At 40.9% G+C, this 23563-nt stretch overlaps 1 protein-coding gene across 3 annotated transcripts in view; it reads left to right on the top strand.

Moving 5' to 3' along the window:
• Window positions 1-6728: 6728 nt before the first annotated feature.
• LOC145295815 (general transcription factor II-I repeat domain-containing protein 2B-like) overlaps window positions 6729-23563 on the top strand; it is a 69616-nt gene continuing 52781 nt past the window's right edge. For 2 of the 3 annotated variants that reach the window (XM_080141500.1, XM_080141499.1), the window contains exon 1: window positions 6729-6919. Coding sequence is in view for 1 of the 3 variants with exons in the window: in XM_080141502.1 (XP_079997628.1) it covers window positions 20842-21225 (384 nt within the window). In the remaining 2 variants the exon portion in view is untranslated. Of the gene's footprint in view, window positions 6920-20513; window positions 21729-23563 lie in introns of those variants that run through there. The other variant, XM_080141502.1, reaches the window with a different exon arrangement.

Here is a 23563-nt window from a genome sequence, read left to right on the forward strand (position 1 = left end):
GAAAAGCAATCGTGACTTACGTCTTTCCTTTATGTTCTGAGTTACGCCTGATCGTTATGTGCCTGTCAAAACTTTGTTTCAGATTCCGTCATTGTTATGACAAGGACGTACAATTGATAAGTCAGCTCGAATAAAAAAGGGGGAAATAACCATGCTGTTTTAGCAGTTGCCATGACAACCGTTTAGCTCGGATCGTAAACAAGTTACACTAGCAGACGATCAAGGAAATTGACGGCTACAATGTTTTTGTTACAAACCTACTAACTAAAGGTCAGCTGATGGTCTACTTGTGATGCATGTCTGAAGCTCCGCATAACCTCTTGTTTAGCTCCCCCTTACCGAAACTCTTAAAAAAAAAAAATATGACGACAGTACAATCTAGAAATAAGCTTAAACCAGGATTAGGGACAAACAAATTCAACTTGCCTCCTCCCTTGAGGCTCTCATTCACAAATATCCGTGGGCTTAGAACTAATTTAGCTGATGTTGAAGCATTTCTCTTAACAAATACCCCGGATATCTTAGCACTAAGTGAGACTAACCTACACTACTCCATTTCCTCTAACCACTTTAACATGCCTGGATATCTCCCACTCTGCCGTAAGGACTCTGACAGACATATGCACGGACTTGGAGTTTACATTCGTAATACCCTTCCCTTGACTAGAGAAACAAACCTGGAAACGGATGATCAAGCCTTTATGTGCTTTAGACTAAACATGCAACACAATATTAGCTACTATTATTTTCTCTACCGCTCTCCCTCGACTCAAGACTGCTCCATAATAAACAAAGTATCTGACAGCATAGACATGGCACTGTCCCTCGACACTAGCGCACAAATACATGTGTTTGGTGACTTTAATGTCCACCACAAAAACTGGCTTGGATTCTCTACTCACACAGATGCAGCGGGCAGCACAACCCATAGCTTCGCTATATCTCACTCCCTATCACAAATTGTTACGTTTCCAACCCGTTTCCCTGACCAGGAAGAACAACACGCATCACTTCTAGATCTGTTTTTGACCACAGTTCCCGATGACTGCATAACGAAGGCCCACAGCCCACTCGGGAATGCTGATCATGCAGTGATAATGGTTGAAATCGCCCTAAACTCTAGACCCAAAACTGAAGAGCCAGTGCTCAAAATAACGAGATATTATAATAAGGCTGACTGGGAAGCCATCAGGGAACTAATTAGAGATGCTCCATGGAAAAATATTTCCTTTCTCTCTGCTGAACAATGTGCAAACGAGACCACTGACTGGTTCAAAACTGCAATCGAAGCGCATGTTCCCATGCGGAAATTTTATAGTAAGCCCCACTCTCCCCAATGGTTTACGTCAACTTGTGCAACTGCCATTGCTCAAAAGCAGCATGCATACCGTAGGTTTAACCGACATAAGTCCAGTTCAAACAGACTGAAGTATATAGAAGCTAGAAATAACGTTTAGAAAGAAATAGCGACAGCTAAGAGAGAATTTACGGAAACCACTAAAAAGTGCATTGAAGCACAAAAACTAGGAACTCGAGACTTCTGGGAAATCTACAATAGTGTAGTAAATAATGGGCAATCAACAATTCCCCCACTAACCAACAATCACGAGGTTGTCTCCTCAGCAACCGACAAGGCTAACATGCTTGCCAGTTGGTTTGCCTCAAACTCTACACTGGACCCTTCCAACCACCCCCTTACCTGACTTTCCTATGCGGACAGACGCCACACTAGACGATCTGAAAACCACCCCTGCTCAGGTGCATGCTATCATAAAAAACCTTGACACCTCAAAAGCATGTGGACCCGATCTTATCCCAGCTGTGCTATTAAAAAAGTGCTCAGCCGAAGTAGCTCCAGTTCTCTCCAAACTCTACAACAAATGCCTTAATGAAGCTTGCTTTCCGGGCTGTTGGAAAACTGCTTCTGTTGTACCAGTATTCAAGAATTCTGGCGAAAGGACAGACCCATCAAATTATCGCCCCATTAGCCTCCTCCCACTTTTTGCCAAAATATTTGAGACCATAATTAACCATGCTCTAGTCCATCATCTTACAGATGCTAAACTACTGACTGACAAACAATATGGATTTAGACAAGCCCGTTCCACAGCAGACATCCTAACTGTGATCTCTGAACGTATATACCATTCACTGGACAAAGCGGAGGAGGGCAGAGCGGTAGCTCTAGATATATCTAAGGCTTTTGACAGGGTATGGCATGAGGGTCTCCTCAGTAAAATCAGATCATACGGTATCACTGGTAGAATACTTAACATAATTAAATCCTTCTTAGATAAGAGAAAAATCCAGGTTGTCCTTGACGGTCGTACATCTAAACAATATGATATAAATGCGGGAGTGCCCCAGGGTTCTATCCTTGGACCTCTATTGTTCCTGATATTCATAAATGACCTCCCTGACAACATTGCCTCTGAGATGGGTATATATGCTGATGACACTACACTCTATGGCAGACACGACAGGAAGACGAATGAACACATTTCTAAAGAAATGGCAGAAACACTAGAGGAAGACCTCCAATCCGTAGTGGAATGGGGACAAAAGTGGTTGGTCGCGTTCAATGCTGCCAAGACTAAACTAGTTTCATTCAATAATTACAAGAAACCCTCTCTACCACCAATAGCAATGGCCAACGACTCTTTATCTGAGAGTCCATCTTTCAAACTCCTTGGCCTAACGTTCACAGGAAACATGAGTTGGAACAATTACATTGAAGGCATTGCCAGGGCCGCTGCAAGAAAGGTGGGCTCTCTCTACCGTGCTAGAAAACTACTAACACCCGAAAGTATCCTGTACTTCTATAAGGCCACCATTCGCCCATGTATGGAGTATTGCTGCCACATCTGGGCTGGTGCATCTGCTACTAGTCTCTCGCTCCTTGACAAGGTTCAAAAGAGAGTCGCAAACCTGATAGGCCCTGAACTGGCATTTAAGCTTCAGCCTCTGTCCCATCGACGAAACGTTGCATCCCTCTGCCTTTTCTACAAGTATTTTAGTGGTGAATGCTCTGACGAACTGCAATCACTTGTGCCCCCACGACGTGAGCACCCTCGACAAACCCGACAGGCTGCTAAATCCCACCCCCACACTGTAGAGATCCCTAGATTTAAAAGATCTTTTTACTCCAATAGCTTCTTCCCCAGAACCGCTAGACTCTGGAATTCCATTCCAGGTCCCTGCTTCCCCAACAGTACTGACGTGCAGAAGTTCAAGTGTAACGTGAACCGACACCTTGCTGCCCAAATCCCTACATAGTACCCCAGTAGTTGTTGCCCCTGATAGTAGCCCCCTACACCAAAGTGGCAATTTGCCTTGTTTGGGGTGAAAATGTAATAAAAAAAAAAAAAAAAAAACTATGACCGTTCCCAACCTGGGGTCCTGCGCAACGTAACACTTCTTTTTTCGTTTGTTGTTGTGTTTTTTCTTAAAACTTCGGAGCGTGCAAATGTATCTCGGAAAGTACCGGGCGTCGTTTCTGAAAAAAAAAAAACAAAAAACTTTTAGTTTCTTTTATTTTCTGTTCCCTTTTTTTCTTTTTTTCTTTTTTTTTTTTAAAAACAATATGCGGTCGACAAAGGGTGGCGCTGACTCCTTAATTTATAAAATATATACGTATATATACGTATATATATATATATATATATATATATATATATTTTTATAACGGACAAGCCGAGCAGGAAATAACATCTTTTTTTATGTTAAATTTAAGTTTTAAATGTGCTCTTACAAGACAGTTGCTGTGATTTTTTTTTTTTTGTCCTTCAGAGGCGTTATGTGGTCGGTTTGCTGAAGTTTTACACACCATGTGCTGAGTTTTAAAATGCCCGCCTTTCCTTGTTCAAACGCAAAATAAGTTAGCTATTCGGAAAACACGTGTTATCGCGTCGGGTCACCATTTTAGGGATTTATTATTTGGTGCTTTTAAGGCACTTCCTAATAAAATAATTTAACACAATTTTCCGAACAAACAACAAACCACTTCTTAAACTTAACAAGGAAAGGTTTATTTAGAAAGGCATTAAACTCAAGGAAGGAAGGTTCGGGACTTCACTTCTTACTAGGTAGTTACAGTTGGTGGCTGTCGTCTGATACCTAGTAGGAGCAGAGAAGCTAAAGGTCTAGTCCCTTCGAAAGCTGGTGGAGTAAGAGAGAGTTTTTTTTCTTCTCAGAACCGGAAGCTGTCAGGTCCTTGGGGGTTAAAAATATTCATGCGCTACTCCTCTGATTGGCCAGTGTATGGCCACATCACTCAAGCGGGGAGGAATATGTGAAAGAAGAAAGAGGTCTATTTGCGTCTGCTACATAACCCCCTGCTTAGGCTGAAAGCCGACAGAGAAAAAAGTAGCATAACAAATAGTAAGAAGAAGAATACAATAAAAATGTAAATTTATTTGAGTATTTTTTTGAAAATTTTTTTTTTTTTTTGGTGAAGGAGAGAAGAAAAAAAATGTTCTTTTTTTGGAAAGGAGAGAAAAAATGTTCTTTCTCAACAGAAATACACAGTTTGCATAGTCTCTTTGGCCAATGTACCCGTCGACCACTACGTGTAGTGGTCACATAATTGTTCTCAAGTGGAACATTTACCTCAGGTGTATGATGATGATGCTGTGTGTATGTTGGAGGAATGTGTGGCTCAGGTGTTAATATGTCCAGAAAGGCTCTTTTTACCCTATCTACCGATACTGTCTCTTTTTTACCACTAATGTCCAAGATCAACGTTTTGTCAGTGCGTGAAAGCACGCGATAAGGGCCAGTGTAAGGTGGAGTTAGGGGGGCTTTTACTGCGTCCTTTCTAAGGAACACGTGAGTCCATATCGATATGTCCTTCAGAACCAAAGATTCAATGGTCTGTTTCCTAGGGTGCATCGGCGGTAGCTTACTGAGATAAGCTCGTAGTCTGTTGACATACAGAGCTGTGTCAGTTGTTATATCCTCTATCGGGGTCAGCATCTGACCTGACAACGATAGAGGTGCTCCATAGACCAGTTCGGGACTTCACTGCTTACTAGGTAGTTACAGCCGGTGGCTGTCGTCTGATACCTAGTAGGAGCAGAGAAGCGAAAGGTCTAGTCCCTTCGAAAGCTGGTGGAGTAAGAGAGAGTTTTTTCTTCTCAGGACCGGAAGCTGTCAGGTCCTTGGGGGTTAAAAATATTCATGCGCTACTCCTCTGATTGGCCAGTGTATGGCTAGCGGTGTCAGAAATTTCGTGAAAAATAGTGAATAATTCCACCCCATCTTTCCAAGCTTATAACTCCTCGAAAAATGCAAATCAAGCCCTAATTTTTTTTTCAATTAAAGGAACAAGGACCAAGATTTCTTTAAAAAAAAAAAAAAAAAAAAAACGTGTTTTTTTTTAAAAAAGGTTTTAAACTTCGGACTTTCCAGGTAAAATTCTATAAGAACACTATGTTTTTTTTGTTTTAAATTTGAATATATTATGTATTGACCTTTTCTCTTCAATTTGTGAGTAAATAATTATGTACTCATCGGGTTCTAAATTAATTATTATTAGACATTTACAAAATGGGAGGCGTGAATTATTCGACCCCCTGTCTTTCCAAGCTTATAACTCCTCGAAAAATGTAATTCAAGCCCTAATTTTTTTTTCAATTAAAGGAGCAAGGACCAAGGTTCCATTAAAAAAAAAAAGAAAAAACAAATAACGTGGTTTTAAAAAAAAAGGTTTTAAACTTCAAACTTTACAGGTAAAATTCTAAAAGAACACTATGTTTTTTTTTTTTTTTAATTTGAATATATTATGTATTGACCTTTTCTCTTCAATTTGTGAGTAAATAATTATGTAGTCATCGGGTTACTAAATTAAGTATTTACTTTTTAATAGACACTTAAAAATTGGGATGGGGGGTTCGTGAATTTAAAAAAAAATTTTGTCTAAAATATTATATTCGATTTATTGGAAAGAACATAAAATTTCACATTTACCCTGAAAATATCGTAAAAATAGAATCAATAGAAAAATTTTGATAGATTTTTAAAATTTAAAAATTGAAAAATATTGAGTTTAAAAATTGAAAAATATTGAGTTCGGAAAATTCATTACTGTTTAAAAAAAAAAATATTTCTATTACTTTTAAAACAACTGTAATAGTTTATTTTGGAAGTATAATCCATAAAGAAAATAAATAACCCACTTTTAACAGAGAAATTCCGAGATTTTTATATTGTATTCGCAGTTTCGTGTTAGAGGTGTCCGTGTTAGGGGTGTCAAAAATTCCTACAAAAATTATGGCCACATCACTCAATCAGGGAGGAATATATGCAAGAAGAAAGAGGTCTATTTGCGTCTGCTACACTTGTTCCACTGACACACGCCCTCTATCGGCCGTTCTTGAAACTAAAATACGCACATTCGCCTCATGGCAATGATATGCAGAAGTGCCATTTTTTTTTTGTTTTTTTTTTTTTGGAGAACTTCATTTCATAACGGATACGTACAATTTAAACTTTTTCCGATATTTTCAGTTTTTGATGTCTTGCTTAAACTGTACATGTACCAATTTTGATTTGCAATCTAAAGGTCCCGCTCCCGGGATCGTTTTTCGCACGCTCATCCATCAGTGATTTTTCTCGGTTTATCGCCCGTCGTTATGATGTAAAAATGTGTCAGGTGAACACATGTTTATTAAACATGTGTTCACCTGACACCGGTACGGGTGGATTAGGGTCGCCTATTCTTCTATATCGCCACAATCATTTTAACTTTACTCGTAATATTCACTCAATAGCTCTGCCTTATTTCGAAAATTTTTTAAAATTTTTTTTCTTATTTTCTGCGAACCTGCTATTCTTGTCGCCATCTTGAATTTTGACTTTTATAAACAATCGAGTTACGTTTTAAAAGTTCTTTTCTTGAAAGAAGATTATAAAACAAAAAGTAAGTATTACTACTTGAATTTGCGAGTTTTACGTTCTTTTTAATTACAATGGTGCGACTAAACCAATATATATATATATATATATATATATATATATATATATATATATATATATATATATATATATATAATGTCTCAAACTAGTCAACGTTCCAGTTTTCCTAGGTAAACAAGTGACTCCCCTCCGCCTTAAAGCAGACTGAAAAATATTAAAATTACCTGATTGTAAGGAAACAATTCATTATTTATTTAAAAACTAATCATTTTTTTTTAATGGTTGAATTTGTAAATTCAACATTTTTTGGAAATTTGGTCGCCTTTACAGATTGACTTGATAAAATCCGGTTATAATAGGCAAAAGGCAACAACACAAATTGAAATCCAGGTTGCAAGATTGAAAACTAGATAAATACTTAGTTTTTTTTTTTTTTTTTTTTACAAGGGAGTATCACTTATCAAGGCCCGGAGTCCACTCGAGGATAAGGGTTAATGAGTGTACAGTGGTCAAGGGGAACATGTAGTCATCTTTAGTAGTGGAAAATTGTTAAATTGAATTACTTAAGGGTATGGCTCATCAAGAATTTGTTCACGTTAGACTCGAAGACAACCATATTTTAGTCAGTTGGAAAGCAAGAAAACGGAACAGTTCCACAGGCGTGCAGTTCTAAGAAAGAAGTTTTGTTTATGGAATCTATGTTTAGGTTAAAACATAGATGAAGAATGGGGAAATATTGACAGTGGTTTTAGCTAGATGAATGTTTTTTGTGAAAGTCAGAACAGGTAAGAACCATAGATTAGAGCTCAGGATAGCATTTGCCATGTAAATAACGATAAAACAGAGACAGGCTTGCGTCTCTTCTGTGGGAAACAGGTTGTGTGGAAGAGAAAAGGGCATCTTTCACTAGGCTATGAAATCTATTATGAACTCTGTCAAGGCAAGATAAGCTGCTTCTAGTAGCTCCTGCCCAGATGTGGCAACAGTACTCCATCCTTGGATGTACTTGGCTCTTATACAGGTAGAGAATTGCATCAGCAGTGAGATATCTACTGGAGCGATAGAATGATGTCACCATTTTTTTCAGCATCTCTGGCAATGGATTTGATGTACATGTTCCATCTCAGATCAGGAGTAAAGATCAGACCTAGAAGTTTGTCAAAACATGGAGCCTCCCCCAAGATGAGAGCCATTCATTTCGATTGATGCCAGATGGGGATTAGAGCGTTGATAATGGAAAAATAGAATGCTTAAATATCTTTGTAAGTATAGGAGCTAGTTCTGGTTGAAGCTATGAGTATAATAGGAATACAATCAGGGCCAGTTGCTTTGCTGGAATCATGCACTGATATTTGTAAATTGCATAGTGTGTTTTGAGACCCAGAAGGAAATATGGGGGTTTGGCGGTCCTGAAGGCATAGGGTAGAATTAGCTGCAAAGTTCTGGCAGTCCTGAAAGCGGATTTAGTCTCAGTACATCTATTACTATGGAAGCAATGGAAATAGTGATTTCTGTTGCAATGGCAGCAGCATATTCTGGAGAGAACTATGGCTGGCTGTTAGGTTTTTGCTGAAATTTTTCTGAGGATATGAAGCAGTCTATACCTCCATTTAACCATTCAGTCAGGTATGATATTATGAAGAGTACATTCTTTTTAAACATGGAATGAAGAGGTAGATCTGATATAAATATACGGAAGCTATCCCAGTCAGCCATAGAGTATCGATATACTGTATGATAGAGAGGTATCTCGGAGGACTTATTACATTTTGTTTTTATCTTAACGGAGACAACTGAGTAGTCGGAAGATCTCAGTGGGGATAGAATGGAAGACGAACGTAACTCAGGGCAAGTTGTAAGAAAAAAGTCTAGGAAACTTGCAAATGGGCCATCAGTGTAAGGCACACAGGTGGGTTCGTGAACAATCTTAGATCATAAACAATATAGAAATCATGATAGAACCTCTGCTCATCATCTGTCTTATTTGAGTGGGCTAATCATTCCACATTGTGAATATAGAAGTCTCCACAAATGTGAATGGTAGTCAAAGGATGCACAGACACGATGTGGTCAATTTTCTCAGATATGCTCTTAAAGATAGTAACTCCGTTGTTGGGGGGGGGGTGATAGAGAGCAAATATAAATGTAGTGGTGTGAGCAAGTGCAATCCAAAAGAACATATAGGGAATTTAGGGTCTTCTCTGAAGATGTTCATACAACATGGAAAGCCATCTCTAATATAGGCACATATTCCATGCCTATGGCGAACTTGGGGGTCAAATTTGGATGTGAAATTAGAATAATTATGAACTCATCTAGGGAAATAATCGGTCCAATGCTAGTTTTGCTTAGGAAGAATAGGTCTAGTTTGGTCTCCTGTAATTGGATTTCAACCTCTGAAAGGTTGAAATGTAGACCCCAGATTTTAGAGAAGGAGACATGGTAGTGTGGGGTCTATGTTGGAAGTTGGAGTTCTGGGTTTAATCGTGTATTCTTTCTGGAGACTTCATGATGGAGTTTTAGGATTTGTGGAATAGGTTCACAGACTTGGTTAGAGCAGAGCGGAGGGAAAGTAAGGTTGGTTGGTTGGTTGGTTGGTTGTTTTTGCTTTACGGCATATCAACCCTTTTCAGGTTATTTAATGCTGAACTCAATGATTTTGAAGAACAATTTCTTAATAGAATATATTTGGGTTTTTTTCAAGTCGGTTTCTATTTAACCCATAGTTGGAACCCTAACAGGTACTACCACTGGGTTAGAGTGGACCTGGGAGCAATGGCAATTAAAGGGTGGCTCCACACTCCCCAAAGCCCACAAACTGGGGCCTCACCATCGGATATAGTTTAAGGTCATATCCAGGACTGGGAAAGTAAGGAAAAAAAAGAAGTTAAGAAATATTTTTTTCATTGTAGACAATAAGATAAAGCCGTAACAATTACACATTAATATGGCATCAAGAAGCCCTACTGGAAGCTACTGCATGGTCCAGAATCAATTCACCAAATGGTAATACAGCAGCCCCAGTACTTTGCACGTGCTGATAGGATGGCCTCCTTAGTGGTTAGTCCAAGGTTCGGGTCCCTGACTATCAGGCGTATAATGTCAGCCCAGAAAAACGTTTACCTCCAGCACCCTTATTAGTGACATGCTTACAAGGATAGAAATAGAAACAGAAAATTTCTAACATCTCAGGCTACTGCTAACAAAAAAATTCTGCCGACCTAGAATACAGCTTTTTTCTTTTCCCTTTGTCAGAAAAATCACTCGTCCTAAACAAGGACCGAGAGACAAATTAGGAGAAGCAAAAGTTAGAGTAGCTGAAAACAACATATCCACAATTAATTGTCTACTCACCATTAAAAAAAAACTGCTAATAATATTAAGTATTCTACCTACTAAGTTCAACTGACCTGTTTAGAGGCAAGTATGGTAGTAGGTTCCACTTACACTAACTGAAATAAAGAAACAATTCAGTTGACAAATTTAACATGTGCAATTCTTGAGCAACTCGGCTAAATTTCCTTGAGTCATTCCCGACTTGATTTGAATGGAAATTGCCTACTCCTTTTGCTTACATTCAATTCTAGGTGCTGCATTTATTAGTATGCCTGTTTGAAAAGTATACTTAAAAATGGAATGGCGTCTTTTTTTTTTTTTTTTTTTTTTGCAAAAGTAATGTGAGAAGACATTGAATTCAGAATTGGAGAATACGTTTATTTTGAGGAAATTTACCAAGTGAATCACAAGCTACAAATTGACCACAATAAATTCTAATTTTAAATTGTAACAATAGTATTTGGAGGTGTTTGAGGGTAGAAAGCAAAACAATTGGGTAAATGAATTAATTCATAAGTGAAAGAAAAATTAATACATGACTGAAAGAAAAAAAAACATTCTAAAATATTTTTTCTTACAAGAAAAAAACTGCTGACGCCATTCCACATTGAATTTAAGCAAAAGGAGTAAACAATTTCCATTCAAATCAAGTTCAGAATGACTCGAGGATATTTAACCAAGTTGCCCAAAAATTACAGATCTAAAAACTGATAATTAAATTCTGGTAAGCATTAAAAAATTTAATGCTTACCAGAATTTAAAGGAGTCAGTTTGGCCCTTCAGTGGGAGGCAACAGTATTACACTTGGTCATTGATTTGATGCTTGTCCACAGATGGATTTCCAACACTTTAACTGGAAAGGCATGTGTGAATATGAGTGTAGCTGAAGAGATGCTAGTCAGGTGACAATTAAGAACTTTGAAATTACTGGCGAAAGAATATGGATTGACCATAGACATGAAACTCTTCAAGTCCTATCAGAACCATGCTGATAGTCTCACCAGAATGCTGCACATGTGGATGGATCTTCTCAAGGAAGGAAAAGAGTCAATGCTCGAGAGTTGTGCAATGGTAGGAGGATGATTGGACAAGGACAAAGTGGCTGACATCCATTATCCGAGTTTGAAGTCGATCTCATACTTTGCCAGGTCAGTTGACCCTTAAATGCATGAGGAAATTACTAAACCAGTTATGAAAGCCTGTGAAACTTGTCGATCGATAGATCTAACACCTGTTTACTGGGAAATGGAAAACTCAGCATAACTAGAGCAAATTGATGATTGACATAATCCACTGCAATAATGAAAATTTTCTATCATCAACTGTGGTCCCTCTAGATTTGCAATATGGCAGCCGCTGCACCAACAAGATGCAATCATGGTTATCTGACAGTTGGAGAATGTTTTCTTGGTGCGAGAGCTGTAGGTGGAAATATTGTTGATAACAGCACCGCATTCACTAGTAAAGCCTTAAGTGAATTTGTGAAGAATTGGGATGTGCATCTTCAGTTTCATTGTACTTACTCACAGAGTGGAAACGAAAGTAGAATCATATCATAGAACCATTAAGGCCGTTATGGCCAGAAAGAATTTTTCAATATTGAAGGCAATCTACTGGCAGAACGTCACCCCAAAGAATAACATTTCACCTTCTACTGTGCTGGTTTATGCACTACATAGATACCATGTCCAAATAAAAGGTGTTAAGCCTAACCTGCTGCCTGAACAATAGGTGATTGGAGGGAAATATAAAACAGAAGACGTAGTTTGGGTTATAAAACCAACACAAAGTCAAGTATCTGCAGAATGTCTTCTTGGTTCCTCCTCTTCTCTTTTCTCTCTCCCAACAATCGAACACAATAACAAAACTCTAAAGCACGTCTGACAGCACTGACTTCTGCCAACAGTCTGCCCCTCCTCTTAACAACACAGGCTTTTTATATCGCAAAATCGTTCACCTCTATTTGCATATTCTTCTAACTCACGTGATCACTACTCTATAAATAAGAGTCTTGACCATTTCTTTTCTTTCTTTTTATTTATTTTTGGTGACCGACCCGCACGTGGTCTATCCAGGTAAGTCACGCATTTCTCCACACTCCCCCCTGATCTCATGATCACAAACAGGACATGCGGGCAATCGTCGTTGGCGGGTACTCCTTCGAAGAAGCACTTCCTCATTGCTGTTTTCTTCATTACCACCATCATTACTACCAGTCTGTTCCATTATCCCGTCTCGTGGTTCCATAGGCGGTGTCTCACAATCAGGGCAGGGGGGCAGTATCCGTCTTTGTCGGGTACTTCTCCGAAGAATCGGAGGCGTCATCTCCTCGGTATGCTCCATCATCCCTTCTCGCTGGGTTTCGCAATCACGGGGGGTGGGCAGTATTCGTCTCTGTCGAGTATTTCGATGAGGCATTACTTCCTTGTGTCCATCGCTCTCCTCACTATTGTCATCAGTATGTCCCATCATTCCCTCATCTGGTTCTGTTGGTGGTGTTTCTATGCTCACCTGAAGGGGCAGTAAGTGATCAGGATCATCTCTGAACGGTGTGTGATCCTCCTCATCGTCCTCAGAATCAGAAGAGGTATAACAAGGGCGGATATCTTTTACGTGACGTGGTATGCCACCAATCAACATGGTCTGAGGACTTATGATTTCATCTATTTTTCCCCGGAAAAATTTCGTAGTGCACCCAGCATTTGGGGGTTTTATCCAAACAAGGTCTCCCACCTGATATGGTGTATTGACAACACTCACCACTGATCGTATGGCATCAACTCCTTTCACACGCTGTTCATATTGGTAAATCCCATTGGCTGGTGCAGTTGCTGGTGTTGCATTGTCCTTGGGTGTTATATTATACCAGTACACAGCTTCTGGAATAGAGCACTGCGTCCTGGCTGCAATTCTTTTGATGGTGCGGTGACACCGTTCTGCTATACCATTACCCTCGGGATAATATGCACACCGATAATGCATTTTAATCCCCCATTCGTGCACGAATTTCTGAAATTCTTGACATCGAAATGTGGCGGCATTATCAGTCAGAATTTCAATCGGGGCACCACGTTCAAAAAAGACGGCTCTCAACTGTTGTATAATGCTGGCTGCATCCTGTCGTGTCAACAGGCGCCATATTGTGAAACGCGTCGGGCCACAATCCGTCATGGTCAAAAAATGTTTGCCCCCATAATGTGTTATGTCCATCCCTACTCGCTGCCAGTTGCCCTCCACCTCGAGCTTCCCTTTTTGCCATTGGGATGGTGCCGGATCAATTCTCTGACACTCTTCACACGAACGTATGGCTGCTTTCACTGATGCTTTTGTAGTTGCAGGGCATACTCTTCGGACAAAATATGCAGTCCTCTGAATTCCAGGATGTCCAATCTGCTGGTGTATCATACGGATCTGGTCAGGTGTTAATTGATCCGTTACAGTCGCGCATGTTTGTTGTTGAAGATCGGATCCCTGCCTCATTGCATCGATCCACCTCTTTGGTACTCGAGTCAAGCTATCAGCCAAATTCTGCATCGATGAGACTAACGTAATGTCTACCTGCAAGCTGTATTCGTCAACTAGACGCTTAATTATTGCTAGTCTCCTTCGTACTAGCATCTCACTTGCAGCTCTAGTCTTAACTCGAGCCTTTCCAGTCAAGGTGTCGGTTAACCAATGGTAAACACACAATGAGTCAGTGTGGAGATGCACAACATTAGTCTGCCATTGCAATGCGAGATTAAGACCTTTTAACGTGGCATCAAGTTCTGCCAAATTTATATGTTGGGCATCATTTTTCGGACGAAGCCAGCATGCATCTTCCACAACAACACCTAGTTGCTCCAACACGACACCTGTAGCCAACGAACTTGCGTCAACCCATGCATTTAGTTCGTTTCCAGACACTTGCCACTCACCCCGGGCAGGGTCATTCCTATGCACTCTGGACAACATTTCAGCCATCATTTGTTGGAGAGAATCATCATCCGCAACATCGTCCCATCCTTTTGTTACTGTAGTCACTCGTCTTTTCACCACTCCTGTTGCCGATCGGAGCCATCCACAGACAGGTAGATGTCCTATCAATTTACCACAGATAGAAAACACAGTACGTCTTGTTAATACATTGGGTAACTTTGGAAGTGGGCTCCCTCGTTTCCATCGCAACGTATTGCCCTCCTCCCAGACCTCGAGGCCTAGCACGGGCACTCCATCCTTTAGGCGCTTAGGGTCTTTGCTTATTAACCCAAACGCTTTCAGTTTTATTCGAACTGCATCCGCAGACATTATGTCCTCATTAACATAGATGTCATCTATGTAGGCTGAAGCAGCTTTTGCTGTGGTCTCATCCTGCATCAAAACAGTTTTAATAATGGTTGTCATAATCAAGGGTGCTACGTTTAGGCCAAAACCCAAACGTGTCAAACAATATAGTTTTCCCTTGAGTAGTACTGTCTGAAACGGCCATAATGACTCATGGACACGTATCTGCAGGTAGGCCCTCTTTAGATCCAGAAGTGCTACATTGCTCCCTTTTTGACGCCACTCTCTCAGTTTAGCAGCGCACACATCTGCGTTTCCGGTAAACGCATCAACATGCCGATTCAACTCTCGGTAATCCATTACGGGACAAATTTTTTCTTTGGTAGGTTGTTCAACAGCCATGAGCGGAATTAATCCCTTGGGTGGTCCCAGACGTTCCTGTGGGTATGGTATTAACCAACCGTTGTCAATCCACATCTGAAGTTCTTCTTCATATGCGGCCCTATTCTTGGTAGAAACTGCATACTCTGGAATCGTGTTGCACAGCCGATCTGGTTCCTGGCCCATGGCCCATTTCCACTTTGCAGTCCACACCCTTTCGTTGTCATCACATGTAGCACAGAAGTCCTTTTCTTCAATCGACATGGCTGCACAGACGTCTTTCCCTTCTCCAAGCCTGATACCTCTAGCTGCTGTGATTGTAACGCCTCCTAGTGCTTGTATTGCATCAATTCCAAGCAACATGTCGTAGCCAAGGGGTTTCTCCTGCATCACCAGAACGTCAACTTTAGCTGTGTCACCCTTCTCAGTGCAGATTGTGACTGTCCCTTCACCACAACATACCCGTGATAAGCCATTGATGGTCATAACGCCAACTGGGTTCCTCCGCCACACCGGACAGCAATGGGCACTAACTATAGACCGGGAACACCCCGTGTCTATAAGTGCTGAACACTGCACATCATCAAGTTTAACGCTAATGACAGGCAATCCTGTGTTTATTGGTTGGCAGGGGGCAAGGGTAGCGATAGTACCTTGCCCCCAACTTCGTTTCCCGAACAGTTGCGAGATATGTGCCCAAACTTATTGCAGCGATAGCATTGCACTGGTCTCTTTGATTGTGGATATACACCTCTCCTATCACTCCGGCACTCTTTAGCAAAATGATTGGCCTCCCCACATTTATAGCACACTGGGGTGGCATGCTTATTACTATCTGGAAGAGAGTCCACATTGCCTCCATGTCGAAAACGAGCTGCTGCTGCAATTGGTTCCTGTTCCTTACAGATGTTTCGAGCTCGGGCCAATAACTCATCAGTTGACAATTCATCGATTCTTGATGATGCCCGCAACAGTTTACTGACCTCCTCGGGTAGGCCTACCAAAAAAGCACAGCTTAATATTTTATCGTTGACCCCACCAAACGGTACAGATAATTTTCGCAGGTCGGCTAGGTACACGTTGACTGTTTCCTTGGGTTGAAGTGTCCGGCTCGTGAACTGTTGCCACGCAACAAATGGATCTGTACCAAACGCTGTATACAGGCTCTGCTTGATTTCATCCCAGTCTGGTTCATCCCCGAGTTGTTGGTAGACTGCATAGGCCCCTCCGGTTAGCCTCAAAGGGATAACTGTGGCTGGTTCTTTAATTTTGCACAGTTTACAGATTTTCTCTTGCCTTTTCAATCCATTCAACGACAGCCGGTCCAGTGGTAGATCAGTCGAACTCGGGTATTAAGCGAATGTCGAATCTGTCCATTGTTAGTAACCGCACACCAAGCGCCGAGATAGCTTAAAACCAACACAAAGTCAAGTATCTGCAGAATGTCTTCTTGGTTCCTCCTCTTCTCTTTTCTCTCTCCCAACAATCGAACACAATAACAAAACTCTAAAGCACGTCTGACAGCACTGACTTCTGCCAACAGTCTGCCCCTCCTCTTAACAACACAGGCTTTTTATATCGCAAAATCGTTCACCTCTATTTGCATATTCTTCTAACTCACGTGATCACTACTCTATAAATAAGAGTCTTGACCATTTCTTTTTTTTCTTTTTATTTATTTTTGGTGACCGACCCGCACGTGGTCTATCCAGGTAAGTCACGCATTTCTCCACAGGTTAAAAACCCAGACTGCAGGTGAACAAGAAAATATAAGACTGGTTGTTTTACTAAAGTGATCAGCCTGGACATCATGAAAATTGATGAATGGGCTTGTCACTTTAAACATCTCCAACCAATAATATAGGCACCATTTTCATTGAGCGACAAAAGCAATTCTGAGGTTAGTGAGTGCTTATCTATTTGAATTTTAAAACACTGGGCACTGACTCCGATGCCAGTAACCACCCAGCTGAGTGTTGTATGAGGGTTGTACTTGCGTCGTTCTTCTTCAAAGAAGTACTTAAAAAGAGACAGATAGTACCCCCTGCTTTGATTGTGATCATGAGATCAGGAGAGAGTGTAGGGAAAATCGTAACTTACCTGACTAGCATGTGTGTGTTTTGTAAATTCGGTCACTTGACAAGAAATAAAAATGGTGACTCACAGTTGCTTTTGTGTTTGACGATCATGGGTAATGCAGACTCTCATTACTTCTCAGCACATAAAAAGAGTAATGGAGGGAACAGGAGGATGAGTCTTAAGAAGCGATAGTAGGCAGATGAGCATATGCAACAGATTGTTCAAGTTAATAAAACCATAGGTGAAAAAGAGCACACAACTTTATTGAAACTGACTTTCAAACTAAAGTATCATAATGTTTTAGTCTCGATTAGGATTTCACTTGTTAAACAAACATTTATTTCCAGTCTAGCTTCAATTTCTTCATCCAATCTCTTCCCAATAGTATAAGTACTTTTTGTTTACTCTTATTTACTTCAAATAAGGCATATTGCTATTTGGATGTAGAGAAGTAGGATATTGGGAGGGAATTGTGAAGTCTTTCAGTTTGAAGGAAGACACGATTAGAATAGAAGGCTTTCCAGCATTAAAGGACTTCTACAGTGAAGAGATTAAATTTTGCTGCTTGTCTGGTTAGTCAGAGATATTTACATTGAGGTGCTATAAGTGTTGGTTTAATTAATAGCCTTTGTTAGGTTGATAATCTTAAATTACCAAGTAAATTAAGAAAACATACCTTTGTTCTTTAAATAACTTCATTTTGGAAGGTATCGATGATGACAAACAAATGAATTAACACCATAACATCTTTTCTCAGCATACAGTAAGAGGCACAGAGAGACATCTGTTTTATTTTACATCTATACACGAAAACAGAACCCCACTGTAAGGTTGAGTCCAAGTACAGTAATGACGCCTTGCACATGGGGGATGACGAAGCTGGCACTCTATTTGACCAACTTTGTACCGTCCAGACTCATCAACCCTTAACTAGCAGCTGCAAGCCAATCGAACATCATGTCTACGAAGGCAAATGGGTCGCTAGACCTTCCACGCCCCACCCAATGATGACGGTGAAGCTCACCCCATTACCACCGATGACCACAAGAAGCTTGGCCGCCCACTCAAATCCTCAAACCCCACATCAATCAAAATACCTATGGTGGCAGATTCTAGTTGTCAGAGTTCCATCATACCCATCAGATCAGCACTTGCGATGGGCATCACCAAGACTGACATATTCCCTGCCAAATTGTCCATGCAAGGAGCTATCAAGGAGGATCTAGGGGTTGAAGGAGGTATCTTCGTGGAGGTATCCACAGCTGATGTATCTGGCACACCAAAAACAACAAAGCAGTTGTTATATGTGTCTAGGAAAATCGGCAAAGCTTTCTTTTGTCGTGAAGCACTGGTGGCATTAGGGGCCATACCTGCCAGTTTCCCAACTGTGCCAGTAAGTTGGCCTCAAGACTCCCTGACTACAGTGGAAGATGAAAATAGGCAGTGTTCGTGCCCAAAATGCACTGATTTACTACCACCTATACCAACAAAGCTTCCAACAGGTATTACGTCCACTGATGAAAATGTGCCCATTCTGAAGCAATGGCTGCTTGACTTCTATTCATCAACAACGTTTAATACATGCGAGCACCAGCCACTTCCCATGATGAAGTGTGAATCGCCGGAGCTTCATATCGACCCCAACGCAAAGCCAATCGCCATTCACAAGCCTGCATTGGTCCCCTACACTGGCAGGATAAGGTCTATAACGACCTTAAGAGAGACGTCACTATTGGCGTCCTGAGAAGGTCAGCCCCAACATGCCAACTACCTGGTGTTCTCATATAGTGGTGACCGCAAAAGCTGATGGCTCCCCTAGAAGAACAGTGGATCTGCAGCTACAGAATCGACGGTCTGTGAGGCAGATTCACCACGTGGAGAGTCCCTTCCATCTGGCAGATCGCGTCTCCCAGCACACGTGGAAGACCGTCATGGATGCTTGGAATAGTTACCATTCTGTTTCCATCCGAGAGGAAGATCGCCACATTACAACCTTCATAACCCCATGGGATCGTTATCGTTACAAGGTGGCACCACAGGGATTCCTTGCTAGTGGCGATGCCTACAACTAGCAATTTGATGCTATTATCACCAATTTCAAAATCAAAGTTAAGTGCGTGGATGACACGTGCATGTGGGTTGATTTAGTTGAGGCATCATTCTTTCAGACATGCGAGTAGTTGGACTGTGCCAGAAATGGGATTGCCCTCAACCCCAAGAAGTTCCAGTTTGCCGAAGAGACTGTTGTCTTTGCGGGCCTCCAGATCACGCCCACTAATGTCACCCCGTCTGACAAGCTCTTGGAATCTATTCGGAATTTCCCTACCCCGAAGGACATCACTGGTGCAAGGGCTTGGTTTGGATTGGTCTATCAAGGAGCATATGCATTCTCCATGGCCAGGTGCATGCAGCCGTTCTGGCATCTCCTAAAACCATCCAAAATTGCCTCTGAGATGCTGATGACACCATACTCTATAACAGGCATGACAGGAAAACAAATGAACACATATCTAAAGAAATGGCCAAAACACTAGAGGATGACCTCCAATCTGTAGTGGAATGGGAACAAAAGTGGATGGTCACATTCAATGCTGCCAAGACTAAATTGGTTTCCTTCAATAATTACAAGAAACCTCTGCCACCAATAACAATTGCCAGTGATTCTTTATCTGAGAGTACATCTTTCAAACTGCTTGACCTAACGTTCACAGGAAACATGAGTTGGAACAATTACATTGAAAGCATTGCCAGGGCTGCTGCAAAGAAGGTAGGCTCTCTCTACCATGCTAGAAAACTACTAACACCTGAAAGTATCCTATACCTCTATAAGTAGGGGTAGGCTATAGAAACAAAATTTTTCAAATAAATGCCAAAAGTGGCTTATTACCTTCATTTATATGTAAATAGATGGGAACAAGTGATTTTGTTCAAAACGGGTCAAAATTGGAGGGTCGCTGGCCCCAAACGTGATTTGACCGCGTCGACGCGTGAAAATGGCCCAAATTTCGCCCCCGAACACACTTAATCACTTATTGAAAGCGACAGGGTGCATTTCTTGACTATAAAAGCATTTGTATCATTAAATCTAACATTCCCATTGGCTATCCCACAAGTATAGGGTTTTTTTAGGGTATCATAGAGTCCAAAATGGGTCAAAATTACCCCAAAGTTAGCCAAAAATGGTCGGAAATCACGGATTTTCCAAAATGCACCTCCCATGGGCCCAAAGACACCTCTACATGGCAGAAACTGTTGGGAAATGCTTGAAGCAGGCACTCTCCTAACTTTTGCACTGTTAATGAGGGGTATAAGGACCTTTAAAAGGGGCTAAATATGGCCGATTTAGCCAAAGAGAGTCAAAAAGTCCCTAAGAATCAACATAGGTTGTCAAAAAGGGGCTTAATTTGAGTTATAGATGGAAAATTACCAAATAAGGAAATGTTTTCTTTCTGTAACAATGCAATGGCATCTTTAAATAGACACGATAACATTGCATTGCATTAATTGTGAATTTGATTGAACTTTGCTTTCTTTTTCAGTTAGTAAAATGCAATGAACATTGCTGGTATAGCAGGGCAGATTGACGAAGATTATAATTACGACGATTAGACTTATCTTCTGCTTGATTCTCTTCCAACTGAGGCTGAATGTGTTCAAGCTGTGCAACATCATGCTGCCAAATATGGTACCACGACACAGAAAAATCATATTCACCAGTTCTCCTTGCGATTACTACAATTGTGGCAGAAAGCCTTTGGAAGTGATGTTCGTTATGTTACAATACCTGGGATAAAACATAAACTTGATCGATCGCTAAAAATTTACGACAAAGATGTCTACAAAGCAAAGGGTTCCAGACGTGTGAATATGATTAAATGGAAACGAGAGCACCATGTCCTTCTCAATATACTTTCAAAAGATGTGAATCCTGATGAATTTGATGTATATGAACGAAGATTCTTTGTCGATCAAAAGTCTCTCTCTCGCAAATGGCTCATTGACACTTTCCACGTTGATATGGAACATGAACAGTTTCTGTCAGAACAAGAATTGCACAATCGTTTGGATTTGGACGATGATCAATTTGAAGTGGAGGATATAAGTGACCAATTGCCAGAGCATGATACCTCAAACAATTTGAACTACTCATTAAACAGATCGGGTACAATCCGTAGCACTGTCCCATGTACCGAGATCGCCACCCAAACACATGTCACTTACAATCTGCGAACTGGTGAAATAACAAAATAATTCCTTTTATCTGGTGAAATAACAAAATCATACCTTTTATCAAGTTATTCAATATATTGGTTAAAATCGAGAAATAGCGAATCGAGGGCCATTTTCATCAATTTTGAGGTAACTATGAGAACAATATGAATTCAGACTCTTCTTGGACAGCATTTTATTGACATTCAATGTTCAATTTACAATTAATTACTTTATGAGAAGTTGATATAGTAAAGTTATGATGTTTCTAAAAAGTATCATTGATGAATGAACTAATGATTCATATGTTATGTACCGTAAAGCGTAATTTTGTCATTTTTGGATTGTTTTGACCCTTTTTACATCCCCCAAAGATCTCTAAATACCCTAAATACAAATGGATAAGATAACAGGGTGGTTATTTCAGTTTTCCAACTGTAAAAAGCCATACAGGAGTGTTTATAGGAGCCCGATGAGATATAATACCTGCATTTTGGGGATTATCCATGATTTTCATTCATTTTTGGCTAATTTTTGGGTAAATTTGACCCATTTTGGACCCTTAAGATACCTTGAAAAGCCCTATATAGGTGGGATAGCCAGTGAGAATGTTAGATTTAATGATATAGAGCCATTTATGCTCAAAAATTGCACCCTGTGTGGCTTGGGAGGTGCATTTTGGAAAATCCGTGATTTCCGACCATTTTTGGCTAACTTTGGGGTAATTTTGACCCATTTTGGACTCTGAGATACCCTAAAAAGCCCTATACTTGTGGGATAGCCAATGGGAATGTTAGATTAAATGATACAAATGCTTTTATAGTCAAGAAATGCACCCTGTCGCTTTCAATAAGTGATTAAGTGTGTTCGGGGGCAAAATTTGGGCCATTTTCACGCATCGACGCGGTCAAATCATGTTTGGGGCCAGCGACCCTCCAATTTTGACCCGTTTTGAACAAAATCACTTGTTCCCATCTATTTACATATAAATGAAGGTAATAAGCCACTTTTGGCATTTATTTGAAAAATTTTGTTTCTATAGCCTACCCCTACTATAAGGCCACTATTCGCCCATGTATGGAGTATTGCTGTCACATTTGGGCTAGTGCATCTGCTACTAGTCTCTCGCTCCTAGACAAGGTTTAAAAGAGAGTCGCCAAGCTGATAGGCCCTGAACTGGCATCTAAGCTTCAGCCCCTGTCCCATCCATGAAACGTTGCATCCCTCTGCCTGTTCTACAACTATTTTAATGGTGAATGCTCTGGCGAACTGTGGACAATTGTGCCCCCATGACGTAGACACCCTCGACAAACGCGACAGGCAGCTACATCCCACCCCCACACAGTACAGATCCCTAGATGTAAAAGATCTTTCTACTCCAGTAGTTTCTTCCCCAGAACCGCTAGACTCTGGAATTCCATTCCAGGTCCCTGCTTCCCCAACTGTACTGACGTGCAGAAGTTCAAGTGTAACATGAACCCAAATCTTGCTGCCCAAATCCCAACATAGTACCCCAGTAGTTGTTGCCCCTGATAATAGCCCCTACACCAAAGTGGCAATGTGCCTTGTTTGGGGTGAAAATGTAATTAAAAAAAAAATCCACCAAATATCAGTGGACAGAGGAATTGAACAAGATATTCGCTGAAGATCATAGAGGAAATAAAAGAAGGAGTGAGGTTGTTCCAGCCATCCCGCCAAACCTCTTTGTTAACCAATTGGTCGGTCACTGGCATCGGATACTTCATGATGCAAAAGTACTGCGACTGTGCCACCAGGACACCTGTGTGCTGCAAGGAGGGCTGAAAGCTCTTCCTCGTGGGTAGTCACTTCACCCATGTGGCAGAATCCAGGTATGCACCCATTGAAGGAGAAGCCCTCGCTGTTGCCTACGCCTTGCACCAAACATGGTATTACATCCGCGGATTCCGTGACTTGACTGTGGCTACCAACCACAAGTCATTGGTCGGATACTCAATAACCACTCCTTGACGGAGATAGACAATCGCCGTCTGTTGAATCTAAAGGAAAAGACCCTCTCCTACAACTTTGAAGTCATCCATTTCTCTGAAAAGAAGAACCTTGAACCTGAGGCCGCCTCCCAATACTCACTAGCTGCCGCCAGTCGCGCAGATGATGATTCTAGCCCAGAAGATACTGCAGATATTGGAGAGGATGATAGAATACATGCATCCATGTCTAACACTCTCTATGCAGTCACTAATGTGGTTTCCTGGGACATGGTGCGTGAAACTACATCTTCGGATGCAGACCTAAAGGAATTACACCGACTGATTCATGACGGATTTCCTTTGGACTGCACTCCGGTCGTACCACCGCATCTCCAGCAGCCTTTGCACCGTTGATAGCATGATCCTTGTCA

The sequence above is a fragment of the Euprymna scolopes genome, chromosome 16, assembly GCF_053919585.1.
Source record: "Euprymna scolopes isolate OS-2025 chromosome 16, ASM5391958v1, whole genome shotgun sequence".
Taxonomy (NCBI): domain Eukaryota; kingdom Metazoa; phylum Mollusca; class Cephalopoda; order Sepiida; family Sepiolidae; genus Euprymna; species Euprymna scolopes.